General features: G+C 40.2%; 1 protein-coding gene across 3 annotated transcripts in view; it reads left to right on the top strand.

Moving 5' to 3' along the window:
• The first annotated feature begins 3,209 nt into the window (after positions 1–3,209).
• Positions 3,210–20,221, top strand: part of CALU (calumenin) — a 27,319-nt gene continuing 10,307 nt past the window's right edge. For 2 of the 3 annotated variants that reach the window (XM_033098732.1, XM_033098729.1), the window contains exons 1-5: positions 3,210–3,334; positions 9,885–10,116; positions 14,297–14,490; positions 17,730–17,896; positions 18,617–18,677. In XM_033098732.1, the coding sequence (XP_032954623.1) occupies positions 9,896–10,116; positions 14,297–14,490; positions 17,730–17,896; positions 18,617–18,677 (643 nt within the window). In that variant the 5' untranslated portion in view covers positions 3,210–3,334; positions 9,885–9,895. Of the gene's footprint in view, positions 3,335–9,884; positions 10,117–14,296; positions 14,491–14,563; positions 14,758–17,729; positions 17,897–18,616; positions 18,678–20,221 lie in introns of all 3 variants that reach the window. The other variant, XM_033098730.1, reaches the window with a different exon arrangement.

Genomic DNA, 20,221 nt, shown 5'->3' with positions numbered 1-20,221 from the left:
TTATCCCTCAAAACTTGTTCCCCCAAAGTCTTCTCTGTCCTGGTTTTCTAGTTGCTCAAAACCTTGGAGTCATCCTTGATTCCTAGCGTTTTCTCCACCCCATTTCCAATCCATCAGGAAATCCTTTTAAACTATTCTCAAAATATAGGCAGAATCTGACTCTTCTCACTATTTCCACTGCTACCACCCTGGACCAAGCCATCTTCATCATCACCTGGGTTGTTGCAAAAGCTTGTAAGTGGAATCCTTGCTTCTAACCTCAACCTCTTCAGTGTAATATGACCCTTTAGAAATCTTAGACTATGTCATTTCTCTGTTCAGAACCTTCAATGGCTGCCCACCTTTATTAGGGTAATGCTAGTTCTGTAAGAGACAAACCTCAATATATCAGTGGCATAAAATAACCAGTAGAAGACCATTTCTCACTCACAAAGTCTAAAAAGGGTGTTCCTGTTCAGTGAGTGGCTCTTTAACGGGAACCTGGGTTCTTTCCATCTTGTGACTCTGCCAACTGCACTACATAACTTCTAGGGTGGCCACAGAAAGAGAAAGAGCTTGAAGAATCACACACGGAAGGTTTGTATGGCCAGTACTGGAAGTCGTGGACATCACTTCTGCCTTTCTTCCTTTGGCCAGAACTCAGTCCCATGGCCACACTGCAAGGGAAGTTGGGAAATGTAGTCCAGCTATATTCACAGGCTGAAGAGGAAACAGTTTGGTAAATAGCCAATCTCTTCCACGCTATCTCATTCATAGCCAAAGTCCTTACAATGGTCCAAAGGCCCCACAGTGCCCCTCTCCCTCTTACCCCTGTCCCTGCTGCTATTATGACCTCATGTCCTCTCCTCTCCTCTGTTGTTATACTCCAGCCACACTGGCTTCCTGCTGCTTGTCAAACACTCTAAGCATGTTTCAGCTCACAGCCTTTGCCCTTGTTCCCTTTTTCTGGAATGTTCTTCACCACTTTCAAATGTTGACTCCCATATCGCTTTCTTCATGAGCCTTCCCTGGCCACCCTTTCTAAGATTGCAACACCACTTCTCATAGTCCCAACATTCCCTTTTCTCCCTTCTGCCTTATTTTATTCCTTAGAACCTGTTACCACCTCTCATTCTACATATTTTGCTTTTTTGTCCTGTTAATTGGCTACATACCAGCATATGAGCACTGTGAGAGAGTTTAGTCCATTTTGTTCACTGCTGTATCCCCAGTACCTAGAACAGTATCGGGCACACAGGGAATAATATACTCATTTGTGGAGTGAATGTTCAGTAGCATCATATGAGCAGAGCTGGGATGCCTGATGTCAGACTTTTGAAGTTGACATTATTGGGCGGCCGGTTGGCTCAGTTGGTTAGAGGGCATTGCTCATAACACCAATGTTGCCGGTTCAATTCCCACATGGGCCAGTGAGCTGCCCCTCCACCACTAGAGTGAAAACAACGGCTTGACTTGAAGGCGATGGGTCCTGAAAAAACACACTGTTCCCCAATAAAAATTTTTAAAAAATGAAGTTAACATCATTATAATTGGATTTTAAAATATAGAAGCTTTATGTGCTAAAAACACAGGTTTATATTCCATTTGTGTTGCAAACATAGTAGTCCCCATTTAATATTTGTTTTAATTTTATGACATGAAAATAAATAAGTGAATAATTTTCTGTGTTCCTCTTAAATCAGGGACATGCATTCTGTTCTCTTAACACTATTTAAGCATTTACTTTGAACTCAGCAGTAAGCTCAAAGCTGTAGATACAAAAATGAATAAGGCAGATCTCTAACCTGGAGCTTAGTCTGGAGAAGGACATATGGAAAGCCGTGTTTTATACCAAGATTTGGCAAACTATATTGAATATACAAAGTACTACGAAGACAAATAAGGGAGGAATTATTATGCCTAATGGGGTCAGGAAAAACTTAAAGAGCTAACATCTGAACCAGAATTTCTATAAACTGGAACTTCTATTGGCAGAAAATCTGGAAAATGCACTTACTCCAGGTATAGGAGGTCAATTGATGATGAAAGACCATAGACAGGTGAAAGGCAGGCTATTAGGGAACACCAAGATGATGGTGGCCAGAGAGCAAGATGTATGAGAGGGGCTGGTGGGAGGTCAAGTGGAAAGATACACTGAAGCCAAAGAGTAAAGAGCCTGCTGTAGGCTACTCCACCATGGCGCTAGGGCTGAAGGGAAAGAAGTTGGGGTTGTTCCATGCAGTTAGTGATTGATACTGTCGAGGTAAGAAACATCCAAACCTGTAGAGAATTTTTATGAGTTTATCTGAGCCAAAATGACGACAATTGCTGGAAGCAAGATCTCAACAGATTAAGAAAACGCTCTGGAGAATTGCAGTTGCGCGTCGTATTTTAATATATTAGAATAAAAAGAGGGTTAGATGAAATTCAGTGGTGGTAGATTAAGGGGTCAGGAGAAAGCAAAGTGGGGGAAATCTATGGGATTGGATAAAAAGGCAAAATGGAGCAACACGGACTTCCTTTACGTTGGTGGGTACAGGATGGCTAGTAACATTTACTGCCCATAGTGATGGCATGCGGGGAACAGCATAATGAGGGGCTCAGTGGTCTCATGCTCTGGTGCTTGTGGTTGTGCCTTGAGAGGTCTGGAAAAGATTACTCTGACATTTAAAGGGTATGTTATCTTAGATGCAAACAGATAATAGGCTCACTTAAGGTAAAGACAGACCTTTGTCAAGGAAGCTACAGGCCTACAACTTAACTACCCACCATGACCCCCTTTTAGTTAGGAATTTTTATGTTCATACCATACTTTGTGATTACTTTTGGTCCGAGTTTATAGGGCCTGCCAAGCAGGCCTCCCCTGAGCTTGTCCAGCTTCGCATGTGGCCCATTTTTCCTTCATGCTGCAGCCAGATTATGAAGGTGCCAAGGGCATGAAGATAACTAGCGGAGTAATCCAAGAAGCCCTGCAAGACACAGTCACGCGCCCTGAACCAGGACGTGGCAGCCAGGCTGCCTCGCCCACAGCCGCCCCGAGTAGGGGGCTGGGGCCCGCCATCCCAACAGGACCCGGGACCAGAGTTGGGCGGGAATTCGCCCACGCAACTAGGCGCGCTCGGGGACGTGGCGCTTTCCAGCCAATGGGGGCTACGCGATCGTGCGACCAATGGCTGTCCAGCGAAGATCTGCGCGAGTAGCGGGTTTGTTGCTGATTGGCTGGGAAGCCGCCCGGTGAGGCGGAGAGGGGCGGGGTGCGGAGTCGCTTCCGGTTGGGAGGTGCTTGTGCGCGTGAGCGGAGCCGGTGGGTGAGCTGCTGCTGCGGCAGCCTGGGCTGTGGGCGCTACCGGGAAGGGTAAGTATGGCGGTGCTCGGCCTTGTCTCCAGAGCCTCCTCCTCGTTAGCTCTCCTTTTGTCCTCAGTCTTCGCTCCCGGCGCGGCATGGATCTCCCTCGTTCCCGGCCTGTGTTTCTGCTAGTAGTTCGGGGACCTGGGGCCTGAGCCTGCTCACGACCCCGTTGGCCCTCAGCGCGCAGCCTGGGTTGAAGGCCGCCGCTGTCCTTCCCGCGCGCTCTGGGAAGCGGCTCGGGTCCCGGCGAAGCCCGGCTCCCGGCTTTACGTCCTGCGGGTTTCTGTTTTGCGCCTGGCTTGCGGACGTTCTCGTCCTCGGTCCCTGGGCCTGGCCACTCATCCAGTCCCTCGGACTAGAGGGTCATTCTTGTTTACCTCCTGAAGGTCGGAGGGCAGTCGGGTAGTGTAATTATAACAGCTCCCTGCCACCTCCTCCTCACGGGCCTGCTCGTGTCGGCCAGCCCCGCCCCGAGGCCACATCCCTAGAGCACGGTGCATCTGCCAAAAAAGTCGCGTTCGCTGACTTTTAGGGTGTAGAAGAAACGGGGGGGGGGGGGGCGGGAGTAGAAAGCATAGAGACACTAAGTGATTTTTTTAAAACAAAGTTTCTGTAAGTTTCTCTTTTTAAAGAGAAGCCGACTGTTTGGAGCTTCCGTGTATAGCTGCATGCTTAAGTCAGCGACGGAAAATAGTTTTCAAAGCTTTACTAGGGAATTGTATTGTCACCCTCTTTTGTTGCTCCTAGCCCCTGACCCTGGTTCTGATTTTTAGCACGCCCCCAAAGAAACTATAGCTGCCCTGATGAAGACTATAGTAGTGAGGTTTGCAGTTTCGAAAGCTGCTTGTGCATCCAGGCGAAAGCTCCTTGGGTCTCCTGATAAAATTTGAGGGCCTTCGATCTCAATTCCTAAGTGTAAAAACTCCCAGAATTCTTTGAGAATTGAATTTCATTCACTTCCTGGCATGGACAATAAAGTCAACATGAATGAATCATAAGTAAGGTTGCTTCTGGTTTGTTTTTGTCGCTGGGAGGTAGAGAACTGTGTCCCCTCTGATAAATTAGTCTTTGCCATAGAATGGAAGTTGACACAAGACAAACCACGTTTGACCTCCTTCAGTAGGTTCAGTGAACCAAGTACCAAATGACAACCGTCACTGCGTCACTGAAGAATTTATGTAGTACTGGATAATGCAAATGAGGGTCCAGAGGCAACCTGTAAATTATATTTGTGTGTAGAGAGGATGAATTTGCTTAGGCCTAATCTGAGTTTTACAGTGATCAAGGGTCTTCAATAGGATCCACTTGAGAGTCTACTGGGAGAACCGGGAGCTGACAAAAATGAATTGGGTATGTCTGAATGGATGGTACTACTCGGATATACAACCTTGAAATCAGCTCATCATCATCACTCTCAATATAATCATTGTTTGCTACCATCCATCCAGTGATGTGTCAAAAGATACTTACTGCTGGTATTTTACGTACATTGCACCAGTGTAGGTCATCAGTACATTGATAGTAACACAGTTTCTGTGCCAGGGGTGTTGGAAGGACAGAGATGTAGCCAAGGGATAACTGTTGGAGATGCTTGCTAGGCCATAAGATCCTAGGTCCTCTCTCTATGAACTCTCATTAAATATGGATGTTGTTGGTGTTGCAATTTATGTATGAGTTAAGACCGCTGAAATAACAATTTGCCTGTTGCTGGCTGATGGCCACATCCGGTAAGGGGAGTTGGGGGTTGGGAGCATCCACAGGCAGGAACTACGTTGCTGCCAAGTACCGTCCAACTAATCTAGTGGACTACATTGGTATATAAGAAATGTAAGACACTGTATTAGGAACTGTAAAGGGATATTGATTTATATTAGCCACGATTCCTGCTTTCCAAAAATGTATGATCTGTAGGGGAGGTAAGGAGACAACTTGAAGTAGCCTCTGATCACTATTGTGGAGTGGTAGAAACAAGTTTTATACAAGTTTAGAGGAATGGGTACAGATCACTTCCAGCTGGAGCGATAACAGGAGATAAGTCTTTTCATCTAGCATTTAAAAATTATTTATAGACATCTGGCACTGAAGGGAGGTTGAGCTAAAATAACTACCAAATTCTCTAGGACTTTATCCATGCTACACGTGCACAGCAAAATTACAACTAGAAACCAAGGCCCTTGTCCCTACATTTTGCATAGCATTCCTATGGCAATTAATGATTCATTAAAGTTTCATCAGCCAAAAGGAGACTTTTGTCCCTCCCAGAATTTCTAGAACTTTTTTTCTTAAACAAACATTTTCACTCTGTAGCCACAAAAATTTCAAGTTTGTACTGGGTTGCTTTGGTTACAGAACTAATGAAGCCTGAGTAATACTTCCTCATTCTCAAAGCTTTTCTTCTGCAGCCAAATTTTGCTCTTTTATATACTCAGCTGTCTTATAAATGTATGTCCTCAGTCACACAAATAATTAGAATGTATTAATGAACTAATGTAAATTTACTCCATCACTAGGGAAACATTGAATAAATGGTTTGTCATCATACCTTTTATCAAATCATGAAGGATGACATTATTACTTTAATGTGACAATTCATTATTGGTACTCGTAGCAGAGTTGGTAAGTGCAAAATGTCAGATAGATAACTAAATGGCTTTAATTTCGTGTAGTTAAGTGACTATCAGACTGTTCCCCCCAGTCCACAACTGAAGTAGACACAGAAGCAGTGAGATCCTGCTTTTGCTGCATTAGAGAGGAATGAATGCCTTTTTTCCTGACTGTCCAGCTCAGAGAACTGGAATTTTATCACCACACCCATTTCTCCCACTTGTTAACATTGAGCAACGGGTCTTTGGTCAACCAGAATAACTGTAGGATCACTCCGTGCTAATGTGCTTGAGAAGCTGAATTGCATTCAGGCACCTACATTTCCCTGAAACAATTTCTCTTGAGTGTTCTGTGATCAGTGGAGTTTTACAAAAAGATAACTTGAAGGGGAGAAATGGCAAGAATTTAGAGCTTTCGAGGCAATTTTTGAATGGATAAAATAAACTGATTCTTTTTTTCCCCCCGCCTTCTTCTGCCCTCCAGCCGTTGTTTCTCAGTCTAGTTGTGTAGGACACAGCTCCCTGGCCCATGCTGGTATTAGGAGACTTGTGCTCACCTCTGGCCCCAGCTGAGGCAGTCGGGTGCCAGTTGGCGGTTGGCGGATCGAACCGGCGACCTGGGCGTTAGGAGCACAGTGCTCCAACCACCTGAGCCACCGGGCCAGCCCTAAATAAACTGATTCTTAAGGCCCATTGTTGTTGAAAGAAATTTAAGCTTATGCCATTAATCTCTTCTTATAAATTTACTGGAACAATTTGTGAAAATAATTTTGCAGAAGACAGTTTTTGGTGACATATTGCAAAAGGACGATAGTTATTTGATATCTTTTCTGTTCTAACCCTTTTGTGTCTCTAACATGGTGCTACCCAATAGAAACACAATACAAGCCACATGTGTAATTTTAAATTTTCATGTGAAAATTTAAAACAAGTGAAATTAATTTTAATTATTTAATCCAATACATACAAAATACCACTTGTTCAATAATAAAGTATAACACTTATTACCACATCTTAATTCACACCAGCCACATTTCAAATGCTTAGTAGTCACATGTGGCTAGTAGCTACTGTTCTTGTCATAGGTAGTGCAAGTCTAGTTTTTTTTTTTTTAAGACAAATATTAGATGTTACCTTTGGTGGGGCAGGGGCAGAATTTTAGAGCAGCTGATAGGTCATTTAAGAAATGGGAGATGGAGAGATGCATTTTTCGCAACCACTGATTTACTTTCTAGATCACATGGTAAAAGCTCATGCAACCAATCTTTCATTTATGTATATCATATGTTTTCCTAATACCTTGTTTTCCATTGATGTATAGTTGTGATGATGGGGAAAGGATAAAGAGAAGGGTCATTTAACTTTCTATCATTTGATTTCAGTTTGGTTGAAAAGAGAAAGACACTTCAGAAATAACTGCACTAATGTAGTTCTTCAGGTGTCTTGTGTAAAAAGTGGTTTTGTACTCCTCACGTCTTCCCACATAAAATCCTGTCTTGGGGGATATCCTTTGTTTCCACTGAAACATTTTTATATGTGTATGGGTTTAGGTAAATCTAGTACAGTCCTTTTTTAGTGTTTGTAATCATGAAACAAGAGGCCTTTTGTTAACGTTTCTATTATTAGCCAAGAGTTGGTATATTTACATGTGGGCACAAAGAGTACATATTACCGGGGTGCCAGAAAAAGGTATATAAGTGGACACTTTGGTCAATGTTGCTCAAGCAGTAGTTCGCCGTAATCAGTAGTCTTGACTCCGATAGTAACCACTTTCAGCACCTCTGGTAATTGCAGAAATCAAAAGTGACTTGTATTCATCTTTTGTTATCAGTATATATTGAGTATTATAATTTTGATACAGTTCTCCTTTCTTAAAATGTGTGTACATTTTTTTGGCAACACACACACAATTAAAGTGCAGGTTTTTCATTGCCCACTGCAGCAATGAAGGTAGGACCATTGGCTTTGTTGATCAGATGGTCCTTAATGACCCTTTTAGGTAGTTTCATCAGTGGTAGGTAGATTTCAGGGTGACAGTAGGCGGTGAGGAAGCAGAGACAGCAACAGAGACAACTCCTAGAGACTGTATGGGTGAAGGAAAGGGAAGAGCAAGTGGTCTGGGAAAGACTGATTTGGATTGTAGAGACCGATTGTGAGAAGTATTGATGGACAGAATGGAGGAGCCTATAGAGGGTTGGGATTGAAAGTGTAATTGAGAGAGGGGAAGGAAAGAGAGATGGATCAATGATAAAGCCAGATCACTTGGCTTTTACTCTGGAATTCTTCCCTTGTCCTTGTATCAAGATGTTAAGCCTCAAACCTAAGTGTAAATTTCCCTCTAGTAACAATGAATCAATCTGTTACATTTCTGTATGTCACATGTATCAGAACTTTGTACTGTATCCTTTCCAGGCCCTGATAGTGTTAGTGGGCTTAAGCATTTATTCATATTGTAACATTTGAGGTATATTGTAACATTTGAGGTTTGCAAGAGTTGTTGGGTATTATGCAAGAACTGTTCCAGTATTCTAGGGATGTAGTTAATCATTTATAAAATCTTTCTAAATGTGACGTCTGCTTATTAATAGACATAAGAAAAATTCTCTGTTGCAAATGAGTCTTGATTTTACTTTATTCTATAAGCCTCTAACATTATACATATTTTTTGGATATATCACAAAATATCAACAACGTACAATTTGTTCCTTGTCTCAAGAGTTTTGTCTAAAGAATTATTAGTAATTTGAGATGGAAGTTTCATTTTGCCTTAAAATAAGGCATATTCACTTTGATGTTCAAGAAAGCCACTAAATCTCCGATTTTCTCTTCATTTTTCCACTGATTTGATTGATCAGTTGAGTTATTGAGGGTAGGCTGGAGTGTTATTTTACAGCGGTATGTTTTACTTTAAAAATAGGGTTTGTGTCTTAAGAATAGATGTTTTTCTTTCAGTCTCCTTATTCATTTTGGAGAAATGACTTGAAAATGTTTGCTTTGTTACCTAATACTGAAAAAAATTTTATAATAGTGTTTAAAAAGTAATACAGAAAAGGTAATATACATGAAGTGTGTGCTCATTTATAAGAAGTAGACAACACCACAGAGTACAGTTTTAAAGTTCACTCCACACCAGCCTCACCATCCAGCGTCATCTCTTCTCCCCTGAGTGTGGGGGTTACCACTGTTTCCAGACAGATGTTTGTCCTTCTACACCATTTTTGTGTATATATGTTATAGTTTATACATGATACTCCAGGTGGCCCTTCTGCCTGGGAAAGTTTGGGAAACACATATGGAGGAATGATAAAGCAGTTGTTATCCATCACTGTACCTCTGAATGTTTTGATCTTTAAAGTGATTTAAGATTGAGCCTGTGGGAGGTGGCTTGATGCTATAGGCCAAGGACCCTGCTCACATATTTCAGTGGCTCCTACTCTGATGATCACCAGAATCACCTGAGAAGCATTTAAAACTACAAATACCTGGAGTCGACGTCAGAGGTTCTAATTCAGTAGGGAAAACTATTTCAAAGCTTCCTACGTGATTCTAATAACCAGGTTTGAAGACCAGACCACTGGTGTATAACGAGTACTCGTGAAGTATTTGGAGTCAGTAGGCCTGGATTTAAATCTTGGTCCTTTCACTTGTGAGTCTTACAAACTTGGGCAATAGGATTAAAGTTCTACTTTGGTGTTTTTTAAAGGGAGACTACTTACAAGGTGGATGTTTTAACTATAATTCCTTGTCGGCCTACAATCAGATGAAGGAAATTGGTGGAAATTTCTCCCCATAAAACTGGAAAGTCTAATATTCTCCCATACTTATTTTGTGGGTTAAGTAATAATTGGGATAATATCAAATTACTAATTTCACTGGATGTGAGCTTTTAATTTCTTGTTTGATTATTCATGAGTTAACTGCCTCATGAGTTAACTGCCTTCCCTTTCTGTAAGGTCTGCTGACCATGGAGCTGCGGCAGTTTCTTGTGTGCCTCTCCCTGTGCACTGCCCTGGCCTTGAGCAAGCCCACAGAGAAGAAGGACCGCGTCCACCACGAACCTCAGCTCAGCGACAAGGTTCACAACGATGCCCAGAGCTTTGATTATGACCATGATGCCTTCCTGGGTGCTGAAGAAGCAAAGACCTTCGACCAGCTGACACCGGAAGAGAGCAAGGAAAGGCTTGGGTAAGGTGGCAATTCTCGGGGGGCTAGTGAGGGCAATGACATTTCTTTATAAATCAGCTCATTCTTTTTTTCTCTTCTGGCTCAATCACCCAGGAAAGCTTTGTGGAACTCCATCTCCTGAAAGCTAATCACGTAATTGCTACCACTAAAATTTGATTTCAGCACTTGCTTTCTTACATTTCTCCATTGAATAGCAGTTTTACCTCATTCTACAAAGCAAAGTCATTTTTGCATGAACGTACCAAATATTAAAGGAACCATTTTGAGCTGCATCATCTTGATCCCAAAGGAACGTTACGTTGTTGGGGGAAAGAGGAGATTCTCATCCCTGCCCCTTTTAATTTTTAAAAACTATCCGTGACCTATTCATTGTTTCCCAAGCCAAGTCTTTGAATGGATAATAAACTGCAAATTAGATCCCTGGACTAAAGTTTATGATTTCCAAGAATGTCCTTCACCCTCTTGTTTTCATTCTCAGATATTTGCTTAATTAAAAACAAATGCCAAAGCAAACCAACCTTGCCTTTTAGAAGATTGTAAAGTAAACGTCTTAACATCAGAGTGTGAATTCCTGTTTCAGTAACAGCTGGGCCGTGGTCAGGTTCTGTGGCATTCTCAGCAGGTGTCTTCTACCTAAAGCATTGAATTGGTAGAGTCCCAGTTGATAATTTTTAACTGAGAATCTGAGAATGTCTTTTATCTCTCCTAAAGCTTTGCTTTTAAAGAAAAAATGCAGGTTAATTTAGTGGACATTTTCTCCTCAATGACCCCTGTTGGTGCAACATTCTGAACTATATTCAAGAGATTTTCAAATCTCTTGGAAGATTGTACCACATAGAAATTTCCCAAAATATTTTGCTGTCATGGATAGTGTTAGGATTAGAAGATATTATAGGTTTTGCTTTCAGTGATACTTGAGGGATAAATTCATTTTATTCTTTCATTGGGATATCTGCTCACAGATGTGTACCATATTTTATTTTTAAACACTGACAGAAATAATCAAAAGATTTTGCTATGTAGAATGAGAAACTATCTTAAAACACTTGAAAGTAGATAGTGAAAACAAATATATTAAAGAGTCAGTTTTCTGTTAGGTTGCTTTTTTAACTTGGAGCGACCATGCTCACTTTCCATCTTAATCTTATAGCTGCTAACATTCCAGGCTGAAAATAGAGCTGCACGAGTGCTCTTAGTCTTCATGTCTGCCTATTAATAATGTGCATGGCCAGCCCACATTTTGGTCTGCAAAGCTCTTTTGCAGAATTACTCTTAAATAATGAAGGACCTTGGATTTGGTGTCAGTCAGAATGTTCTAGCTCAGTGCAGGTAGCGGAATAGCTCCGCTAGCAGTTTTCAGTAGAGAGATGCTCCTTTCTGTCATCAGTAAATATCAAAAGTTCAACACATGAGCAGACTCCATATTCAATTAGAATAAGATGGTTAAAAATAAAGTTTTTCGTGGAATGTATGAATGAACCAAGTACTATTTGCTTCTCCCATATTTTGGAGATAATGACAGATATCCCAACTTACAAGGCAACATACTATCGGAAGCAGAAATTCCAGGTGAACTTCTTAAAACATTTAACTGTGGCATTTCTAAACATTGTTTTGGTACATCAGAGGTTGGAAAGAACAGATTCCCCCTCTTTTCCATCTATTCCAGAAGGCAAGTGATTATTAAGAGACGAGATCCTTGTTCATAGCTGTAGTTATAAAAAATTACTACTATTTTTAAATCTTTAGTAATAATATCTAAAAGACCACAGGAAGCATCTTAAAACAATTTTAATGAATAGTTTTTAGTCCCTTATTAAGAACGTTGACACATAGAACATTTTTTTCTTGTGTGTATTCTCAGGTTCTCCCCTCCGAAAGAAGTCTCAGTATACTTAATTTTCATTTATATGTCCTTCAATGAGGATTTATTTATTTTGATGTGGTGTTCCTTAATATAAAAACGTTCTCACCCTTGATATTTGCTGTAGAAATTAATTAGAGCAGTTCATCTTCCTTTTTTTGGGTCACAGGCCCAGCCCCTGTGGGAGTCTAATGGAAGCTAAAGACTTCCTCAGAAAAGTGCACACATGAATATATATAAAATTTTGCATGCTGAAAATTTTGGGAATATTATGAACCCTAATGGAGCCCACTTATTGAGCCAGGTTCTTTAAAAAACCAGAGGGTTTGCTTTATGCCTCTTGAAATGTACAGTCATGTGTTACCTCTTAGCAGAAATAACACAAGGTCCACTAAGTGCATTGTGTCTCTCGTGGAATAAATGCTTATTTAGTGGCGTCATATCTGCATCTATGGGGTTCTCCAATGTCATAGGAATACAACACCATTAGTTTTAAAGATCAGAGTTTAGAGCTTCATGCCTGAAACAGGATGTGCCCACTTCCAGTGTACTTTCACAACTGCCTACAGGCTGGACAGCCAGCGAAAGAAGAATGGCTATATTTTTTAATGGTTTTTAAAAATGCGACAAACCGTATGTGGCCCACAAAGTCAAAAATATTTACTATCTGTCCCTTTCAGAAAAAGGTTGCCAACCTCTGGGTTAAATCGTTTGGGATATTTCTGTTGGAATAAATAGAATGGCGTTCAACCAACTTCGTTGAGAAAAACCCATCTTGAATAGTCATATGCCTTTTTCTAAATCCGAGTGATCCTTCTCTTTAAACTATTTATAATAATTAAACATTTCCTTTTGGGAATGAGAGGGGTTCTGATACCTTGCCTTTCTTTTCTTAATAGTACGGTGGCACTATTGGCAGCCAATACAATTTGGACACAAACTGGATCTCATTACAGATAATTCAGAAGTTTTTAATACTGGTATAACTTAATTTAATATTATTAAAACTCTACAGGGTTAAAGTTGCAAAAAAAAATTTATTTTTGTCCTGTGTCCATCTAGATAGAGGAGGAGGAGGAGATTTAAAAGATGGCATCTTACTGCTTTACTTTTTCTATTAGCATTGTAGATCAAAAGCTACAAATTACACATTCTCCGAAGGAAAACACTTGTTAATTACAGGATTTAAGTTATGCCAAACACCGTATCAACATCAAGAGTAATCTCTTTTCATAGTGTCGCTCATACTCTGTGATTCTAATCACTTGCCACTGTATTCATAAAATGAACACAAACTGGGAAAAGACATTATTTACTTTTTCAGTCCTGCAATTAATAGAGCATAGGGATGTGCCACGATTTCAATTCTGTTCAAAGTTTTCAGTTAAAGGTCCTATTTCAAACTGGCCACTTACTTGTGTGACTTTACATGTGTTGTCTTAGCCTCTATGAATAGGTGACTGCATCTTTCAGCAGGTTTCATATCATGCCCATATTTTGAAATCCTTAAAGTCACAGATCTAGAAAATAGGAGCTCATGAAGGGTGAAGTATATTGGTTCTTCAGCTTTGTAGTTTGCTTTATCATCTGCACTCTAACCCTCTCAGCTTATTAAAAGTCTCATACTCAGAGCTATGCATTCTCCCTACATCATTTTCTAAGAGTTCTCTATTTTTGTGGTTATATGTAAAAATCCAATTCAATATAGTATATAAAAAGCTACTAGCCATTCTTTAGGATAAGCATGCTTCTGTCTTTGTAAACCTGTTGTTTTTTTTTTAATCTTGACTTGAGGTGTAAGTTATTTCAGAACTATTTTTGATATATTTTTAACAAAAGTGTGATCTTTATTTTAAAGCAGCTGAATTTCTCAAAGTCTGCTTTAAATTTTTGAGTTTTTATAAAACCATGCCAGTGGTTGTGATTATTTACCAAGGAATTGAGATTCTCCTAAAAGCAATAAAGAAAAATGTAAAGATTTGCATGTTGTTTGATATAAAGATGGAGAATCCAGATAGGAATGGATATTCACTCCTGAATCCTGACCATCGGCTGAAACCTACCTCCAAAAGGATAGGCTGGGTTTGCTTCTGGATCCAAGTGCACCAGCCATGGAATGTGCTTGCCTTTATCCAAATGGCTCGCTGCAGACCGGTAACGAGCCACTCAAGAGAAAAATTTTCAGTTGCCTGTCTGGCAGTTTTGTTTTGGAGACAGTTTTTATGTCCGTGCTTTAACCCTGGGCAACACCTGGCTAAATAAGTCCAGAGCCTTGTCCTTTTAACCTCTTGCTGGATTTCTCTGCATTTTCTACAGAAAGATTGTAAGTAAAATAGATGGCGACAAGGACGGGTTTGTCACTGTGGATGAGCTCAAAGACTGGATTAAGTTTGCACAAAAGCGCTGGATTTACGAGGATGTAGAGCGACAGTGGAAGGGGCATGACCTCAATGAGGACGGCCTCGTTTCCTGGGAGGAGTATAAAAATGCCACCTACGGCTACGCTTTAGGTAGGTCCCTGATATCTGGGGGAAAAAGCCTTGTGGAGCCGGCACCTTGAAACGTAACTGTTTTGTCTTGTAGAATGATTGTAGATAAAATAGACGCGGATAAAGATGGGTTTGTGACGGAGGGGGAGCTGAAATCCTGGATTAAGCACGCCCAGAAGAAATACATATATGACAATGTTGAAAACCAGTGGCAGGAGTTTGATATGAATCAAGACGGCTTAATCTCCTGGGATGAGTACAGAAACGTGACTTATGGCACTTACCTGGGTAAGGGGCAAGATGTCAGCCTGGCAGAGACCATGGTCTTGAGTCAAAGAAACAAATGGGTCATGCACAGAAGCAAAGGAAGAAACTGCTTATCTTAAATCGTTCAATGCTGAGCTGATTTCCCTTTCATTTTAAATTTGTGCATTGTATATTTTTTTTTAATTTTGGTTTTCGAAGTTCTGACATCTTCTACATCTTTAGCATTTCAGATATATTTTACCATTATTTCTTTCTGTCATCCTTCAGAGAGACTGTTTTGGAGTAGATCTTGTTTAAAAGGCTGCATTGTTCCAACAATGCAGAGCAAGAGGCTTTGAGATTTCTCTTGACATGGTCACATTAAAGTGTTGGACCTGAATCTCAAACCGAATTAGATTCCTTTGTAACTGGTGCGAATAGGAGTCTAATTAGTCTTTTCTTGCTAAAATAAAGATCAGATATCATGGTTACCTTGATAAAATTTAACTATTTCAGTATGTCTGCTTACTGAAGTTTAGAATTGAAAAGTTCCCATTTGTTTTCTCTGGCACATGAGTTTATCAGCCTGCTTTGCAAATGCTTCAAGGCAAACAAATGTGACTTTGATTGTTTTCTGTTGATTTGGTAGCTTGTGTGCTTGGGCCACCTGTTAGTAATTTTCCTGTGCTTAGTACACTTGCCTGCTGGTGGATGCTAGGTGGCGCTCTTACAGAGCGGACGACTTAGGGTGTTCCTGTTAGTGAGAGTCCTCTGTTGTACGTGGTCACAATTTGAGACAAGAATGTATAAATGTTACTTCTTGCCTTTTTCTCCCGGAAATGAGGCAAATTTCTGAGTTGAAGTGGGCGTTTTCCACCACTGACTAGCAGGCAGTGAGTATATAATGTCTGTTTCCCCCATTGGATAGCCAGCTGTCGGTGTTAATTACAAGACTGCATGCATTTCTAGTGAGATACTTTTATTTATGTGTCAGGCTTGTTCTCATTCCTAAGACTAAAGTAGCAGTCTCTCTCCGAGCTTGACACCTAGCCAAGTCCAAACATATCCTCACCCAATTAAGAACACATGTATTAAAAAGTCAGTGCAGATGGAGAGGCATTTGTGCTTCTTGCTCTCTGGCTGGGGACTCAACACCCTCCTGATTTATTTGGAATTAATTATAAATACAAAATAAAGGATAAGCTATTGGTGATCTAAACAGAATGGTGTGTTAATAAATCTCAGCTCAGACCGAGGCACTCGCTGCCCCGAATGAATCTTAAACTCTGTATGATTTACGTGCATAAAAATCTGTTGAGAACTCTGCTGCCTCACTGGACAAATGATTCAATGTAATGGGTATTTCTACTGACTGAGACCACGTAAGCTGAAGCCCTGGCTGGAGAAGCGATGTCTTTATAAGGCATCTTTTCCTGGAGGCGTGTGGGTGGACAGCACCCAGGGGATAATGGGTTGTCTCCCAGAAGTGCTGAGGAGTGTTTTCTGAGGGTGTTCTGGATTCAGGTTAGAGTTCAGGTATCAGGCATCTTAGCTTTTAATTAAAATCTGTCATAATGAATCTGCTTTCCACAAAAGGACCGGTAACACTGTCTCTGCCACAGTAAAATATGAAAAACAAAGATCGCTGTGCCTCTACCAGAAGTAGATGCCAGGCCGCCCTGAGGCTGTGAGCAGGCCGGCTAGCACAGCAGACTGGGGCTTAGGATCCATGTCCGAGCAGTGAGGGTAGGCACGTGAGCTGGTCACGGAAGATAAAGCTTACAGCTCCCTTTTCCATCCTTATACATATGTATGTGCATGCTAGCAGGCTCCTTGATTCCAGGCACCATGTTTTGCCCTAAGGAGGAGAGAAGGGCTTTTAGCTAAGAATCCAGTCTTAATGTATAAGTGGTCTTCTCTTACCTTTCTTGTATATGTTACGTAGTTGGTACTGAGACATTAGTTTCTATCTTCAACCTACTATGCTTTGAATATACACACGTAGGGTTCTCAAAGCCTCCTGATTCAATAAGCTGTCTTACTGAAATTTTTTTTTTAACTGTCTTACTGAATTTTGATACTCAACAAAGAGTGAAGCTTCGAGCTGCTCAACTCTCAGAGCATAGTTCTTTTTTTTTAAACTCTGCTTAAAGTATACAAAGGTTGAACTACAGTGTCAAAAGTCAGCAGTGTGATGTTGTTAAAGGGATCCTCTGGGTCTTTTTATAAAACTAGTACCGTATCTTTTTTTCATTTGGTCAGTATATCACAGGAACAGTTATTCCTTACCTTTAACGTAGTGTCTTACTTTCAAAGTGGTGATGTTCTGCTGCTTGAATCCAAGTGGCCTGTAATAGGATAGAAGCCTTTTGATATCTAGCTTCTTAATGGGAGCCTAATGTTTAATAAAAATAGCAATAGTTAACCTTTATTGAAGGCCAACTATATACCAGGCACTGGTACTTAGATTTACCTGATCATTTAAACCTTAGATTTGCCTGATCATTTAATACTTAGATTTGCCTGATCATTTAATACTTAGATTTGCCTGATCATTTAAACCTCGTAACAGTCCTTTGAGGCAGGCAGTGTTGTCATCTCCATTTGACAAATGAAGCACTTGCCCGAGGTTACACAGGTAGAAAGGGGTAGAGTTTGGGTTCAAACCCATACAGTATGCCTTTAGAAACACTGCTGCCCCTCAGATATAACTGGAAACTTGAGCCCTCAAGCACCCTTAACACCAGTACCAATGAAGCATTACGTAATGGGTTTCATAGTGCAGGAACCAGGGTTCCATGTTGAATGGTAAACATTTGCATTCAACTTGGACCTGACTTTGGGGTCATTGATTACCAAAATGGAATGTCTGTACTGCTGCAATTTTACCTGTGTAATCAAAAGTTATTTCTTCATTTCTTGGTTTATCTTTCTTACAAATTGATTTCCTGGCCTACACATTTTCATATTTTCTGGAAGTCTGTTAAGATTTAACCTGAATTTTTGTTTTCTAGATGATCCAGACCCTGATGATGGATTTAACTATAAACAGATGATGGTTAGAGATGAGCGGAGGTTTAAAATGGCGGACAAGGACGGAGACCTCATTGCCACAAAGGAGGAATTCACAGCTTTCCTACACCCTGAGGAATACGACTACATGAAGGACATAGTAGTACAGGTGGGCGAGAGCAAAGGTTCTCAACAGAGCCTCAGGTTCTCTCTTTGTTGTTTATGCTGTCTTTCCTCTTTAGCCTTTCCTCTGCATTTGGAAGAATGATTTGCTGTCCAGGTTGAGTCTAGGCTGTGTCACTCTGTTTTTCTGTGACTTTGATCAAGTCACTTATCTTAGGGGTCTTAGGCTTTCTTTTTAGTATGATAGTATTTACCATCAGATAATGTATTTTGCCATTTCACTAATGGCTTCAGATTGTAACATGAGAGAAAATCCTACTTTTTAAAATATCCCATGACCAGTAATCAGACGCTGAATAATAACAGTGATATTGAAGAATTCTCACAGAAGGCAGTTACTGATACCACACAGGCAGCTGTAGACGTACTCGCGGTCACTGGTCTCATCTGCTGGTATGACGCCAGCGTGACTGGGAGTACCAGGTAATCATGGGCTTGGTGCCGCGATGAAGCAGTGGTCATATTCCTCCAAGAAGATACATAGTTATTTTAGGTTGGAGCATAAAACACTGATAATATTTTACCATTTTTCAACTATGAAAACAATTTCCTATGGTTTAACCATACGTACACACATGCACATAAATACATATACAGGGGTGTGCGTGTGTGTGTGTGTGTGTGTTTTAATGATGCTAAATAATTGTCAAAACTAATTCATCCAGATGCTAACCTTACCAGTCTCCTCTTATTCTCTTCTGTCTAGGAAACAATGGAGGATATAGATAAGAATTCTGATGGTTTCATTGATCTAGAAGAGTATATTGGTAAGTTTGTTTCTAGCATTTTTCTTAAAAGAGGCTAAGAAGCTTTGAAAGATACGTTTATCCATAGAAACAATTTACCTCATGGGTCAGCTCTCAACAAACACATCAGTAAGCCAGGCCAGTGTGAGGAATAAGCGGGTTGTGAGAAAGTATCTGTAGCTGCACTGTCCATTCAAAATATAAATGTGAGCCACATGTCATTTTAACTTTTTAATAGCCACATCAAAAAGTAAATAAAAAGAAACAGATGAAATTAATTTCAACAATGTATATTTAACCTAATATCTATACGATACTATAATTTCAATGTTACTACAAATTCTTAAGAGTTTTTGTTTTTCATACTGTCTTTAAAAGGGTATTTTACACTTATAGCGTATCTCAGTTCAGACCAGCCACATGTTAAGTCCTCAGTAGCCACATGTGGCCAGTGGCTACCATATTGGACAGCACTGATATAGTGCATCTCGCATGCCCTATGGAAGCGAAAGTAAAATTTGCAGGGAGCCTACACTGGCATTAGGAAACCCAGGAGAAGAAGATAGGGGCTAGAATAAAAGAGCAAGGTGAGTGTGAATAAGTGACCAGGATTTGATTCCCCTTACAGCCTTATCACTACCGTGTTTCCCCGAAAATAAGACTTACCCAGACTATCAGCCCTAATGCGTATTTTGGAGCAAAAATTAGTATAAGACCTGGTCTTATTTTACTATAATATAAGACCAGGTATAATATAATATATAAATAATATAATACCGGGTCTTGTATTAATTTTTGCTCCAAAAGACACATTAGAGCTGATGGTCCGGCTAGGTCTTATGTTTGGGGAAACTTGGTATGTTCTATTTGTATTTTCCATCTGGGTTCTCTGACTAGTTTTCTCTTGTTTTTGTTTTTTTAAGTCTCTCCTTTTCTGCCATTTTTCCTTGTAGTTGTCTTGTTTAAACAATTTATTTGGGCACTGCACCTTCAAGGCTAGTTTTTCCCCAAGTAAAGATGTTTTTATTATCAGAATAGTTTCACGATTTCTCCATTGCCTTAAAAAAATGAGCTCTCTACCGAGTAGTTCAGCAAATTGCTTCACAATTACTGTGATGGAAACTAAAAATAAGTAAAGAAGAGGTAGAAGATAATTATATGTCATTCCATCTGAAAGATGCCAGATAATTTTATATTTCACATTCTTATATTTACTCATAGTAACTTAATTCTACTACACCACTGGTTTTGTGTTTCATAAGCCAGTTTGTTTTCAGTCCTCTGACCTTTACCTAAAATGTTTAAGCATGAAAGAGAGTCTTAAACCCAGCTTTTATCACTTATCACTTAAACTGCATTGAACAAATCATTCTATTACTCAGATTTTGTCTAATTATACCTGCTATTTTCAAGAGTTATTCCAGTTGAATTACTCCTTGAAAATTTAACTTTTTTCTGACTCAGTGATGTACTTTGAATTTTTTTAAAGAAAGTGGGGTGAGTAATGGAATATAAGGTTTTTTTCCAGAATTACTTTTTTTCAGTGGAATTCATCAGCACAGTGG

Source organism: Rhinolophus ferrumequinum, chromosome 26 (assembly GCF_004115265.2).
Source record: "Rhinolophus ferrumequinum isolate MPI-CBG mRhiFer1 chromosome 26, mRhiFer1_v1.p, whole genome shotgun sequence".
NCBI lineage: Eukaryota > Metazoa > Chordata > Mammalia > Chiroptera > Rhinolophidae > Rhinolophus > Rhinolophus ferrumequinum.
This window is presented reverse-complemented; position numbering and strand designations above follow the sequence as displayed.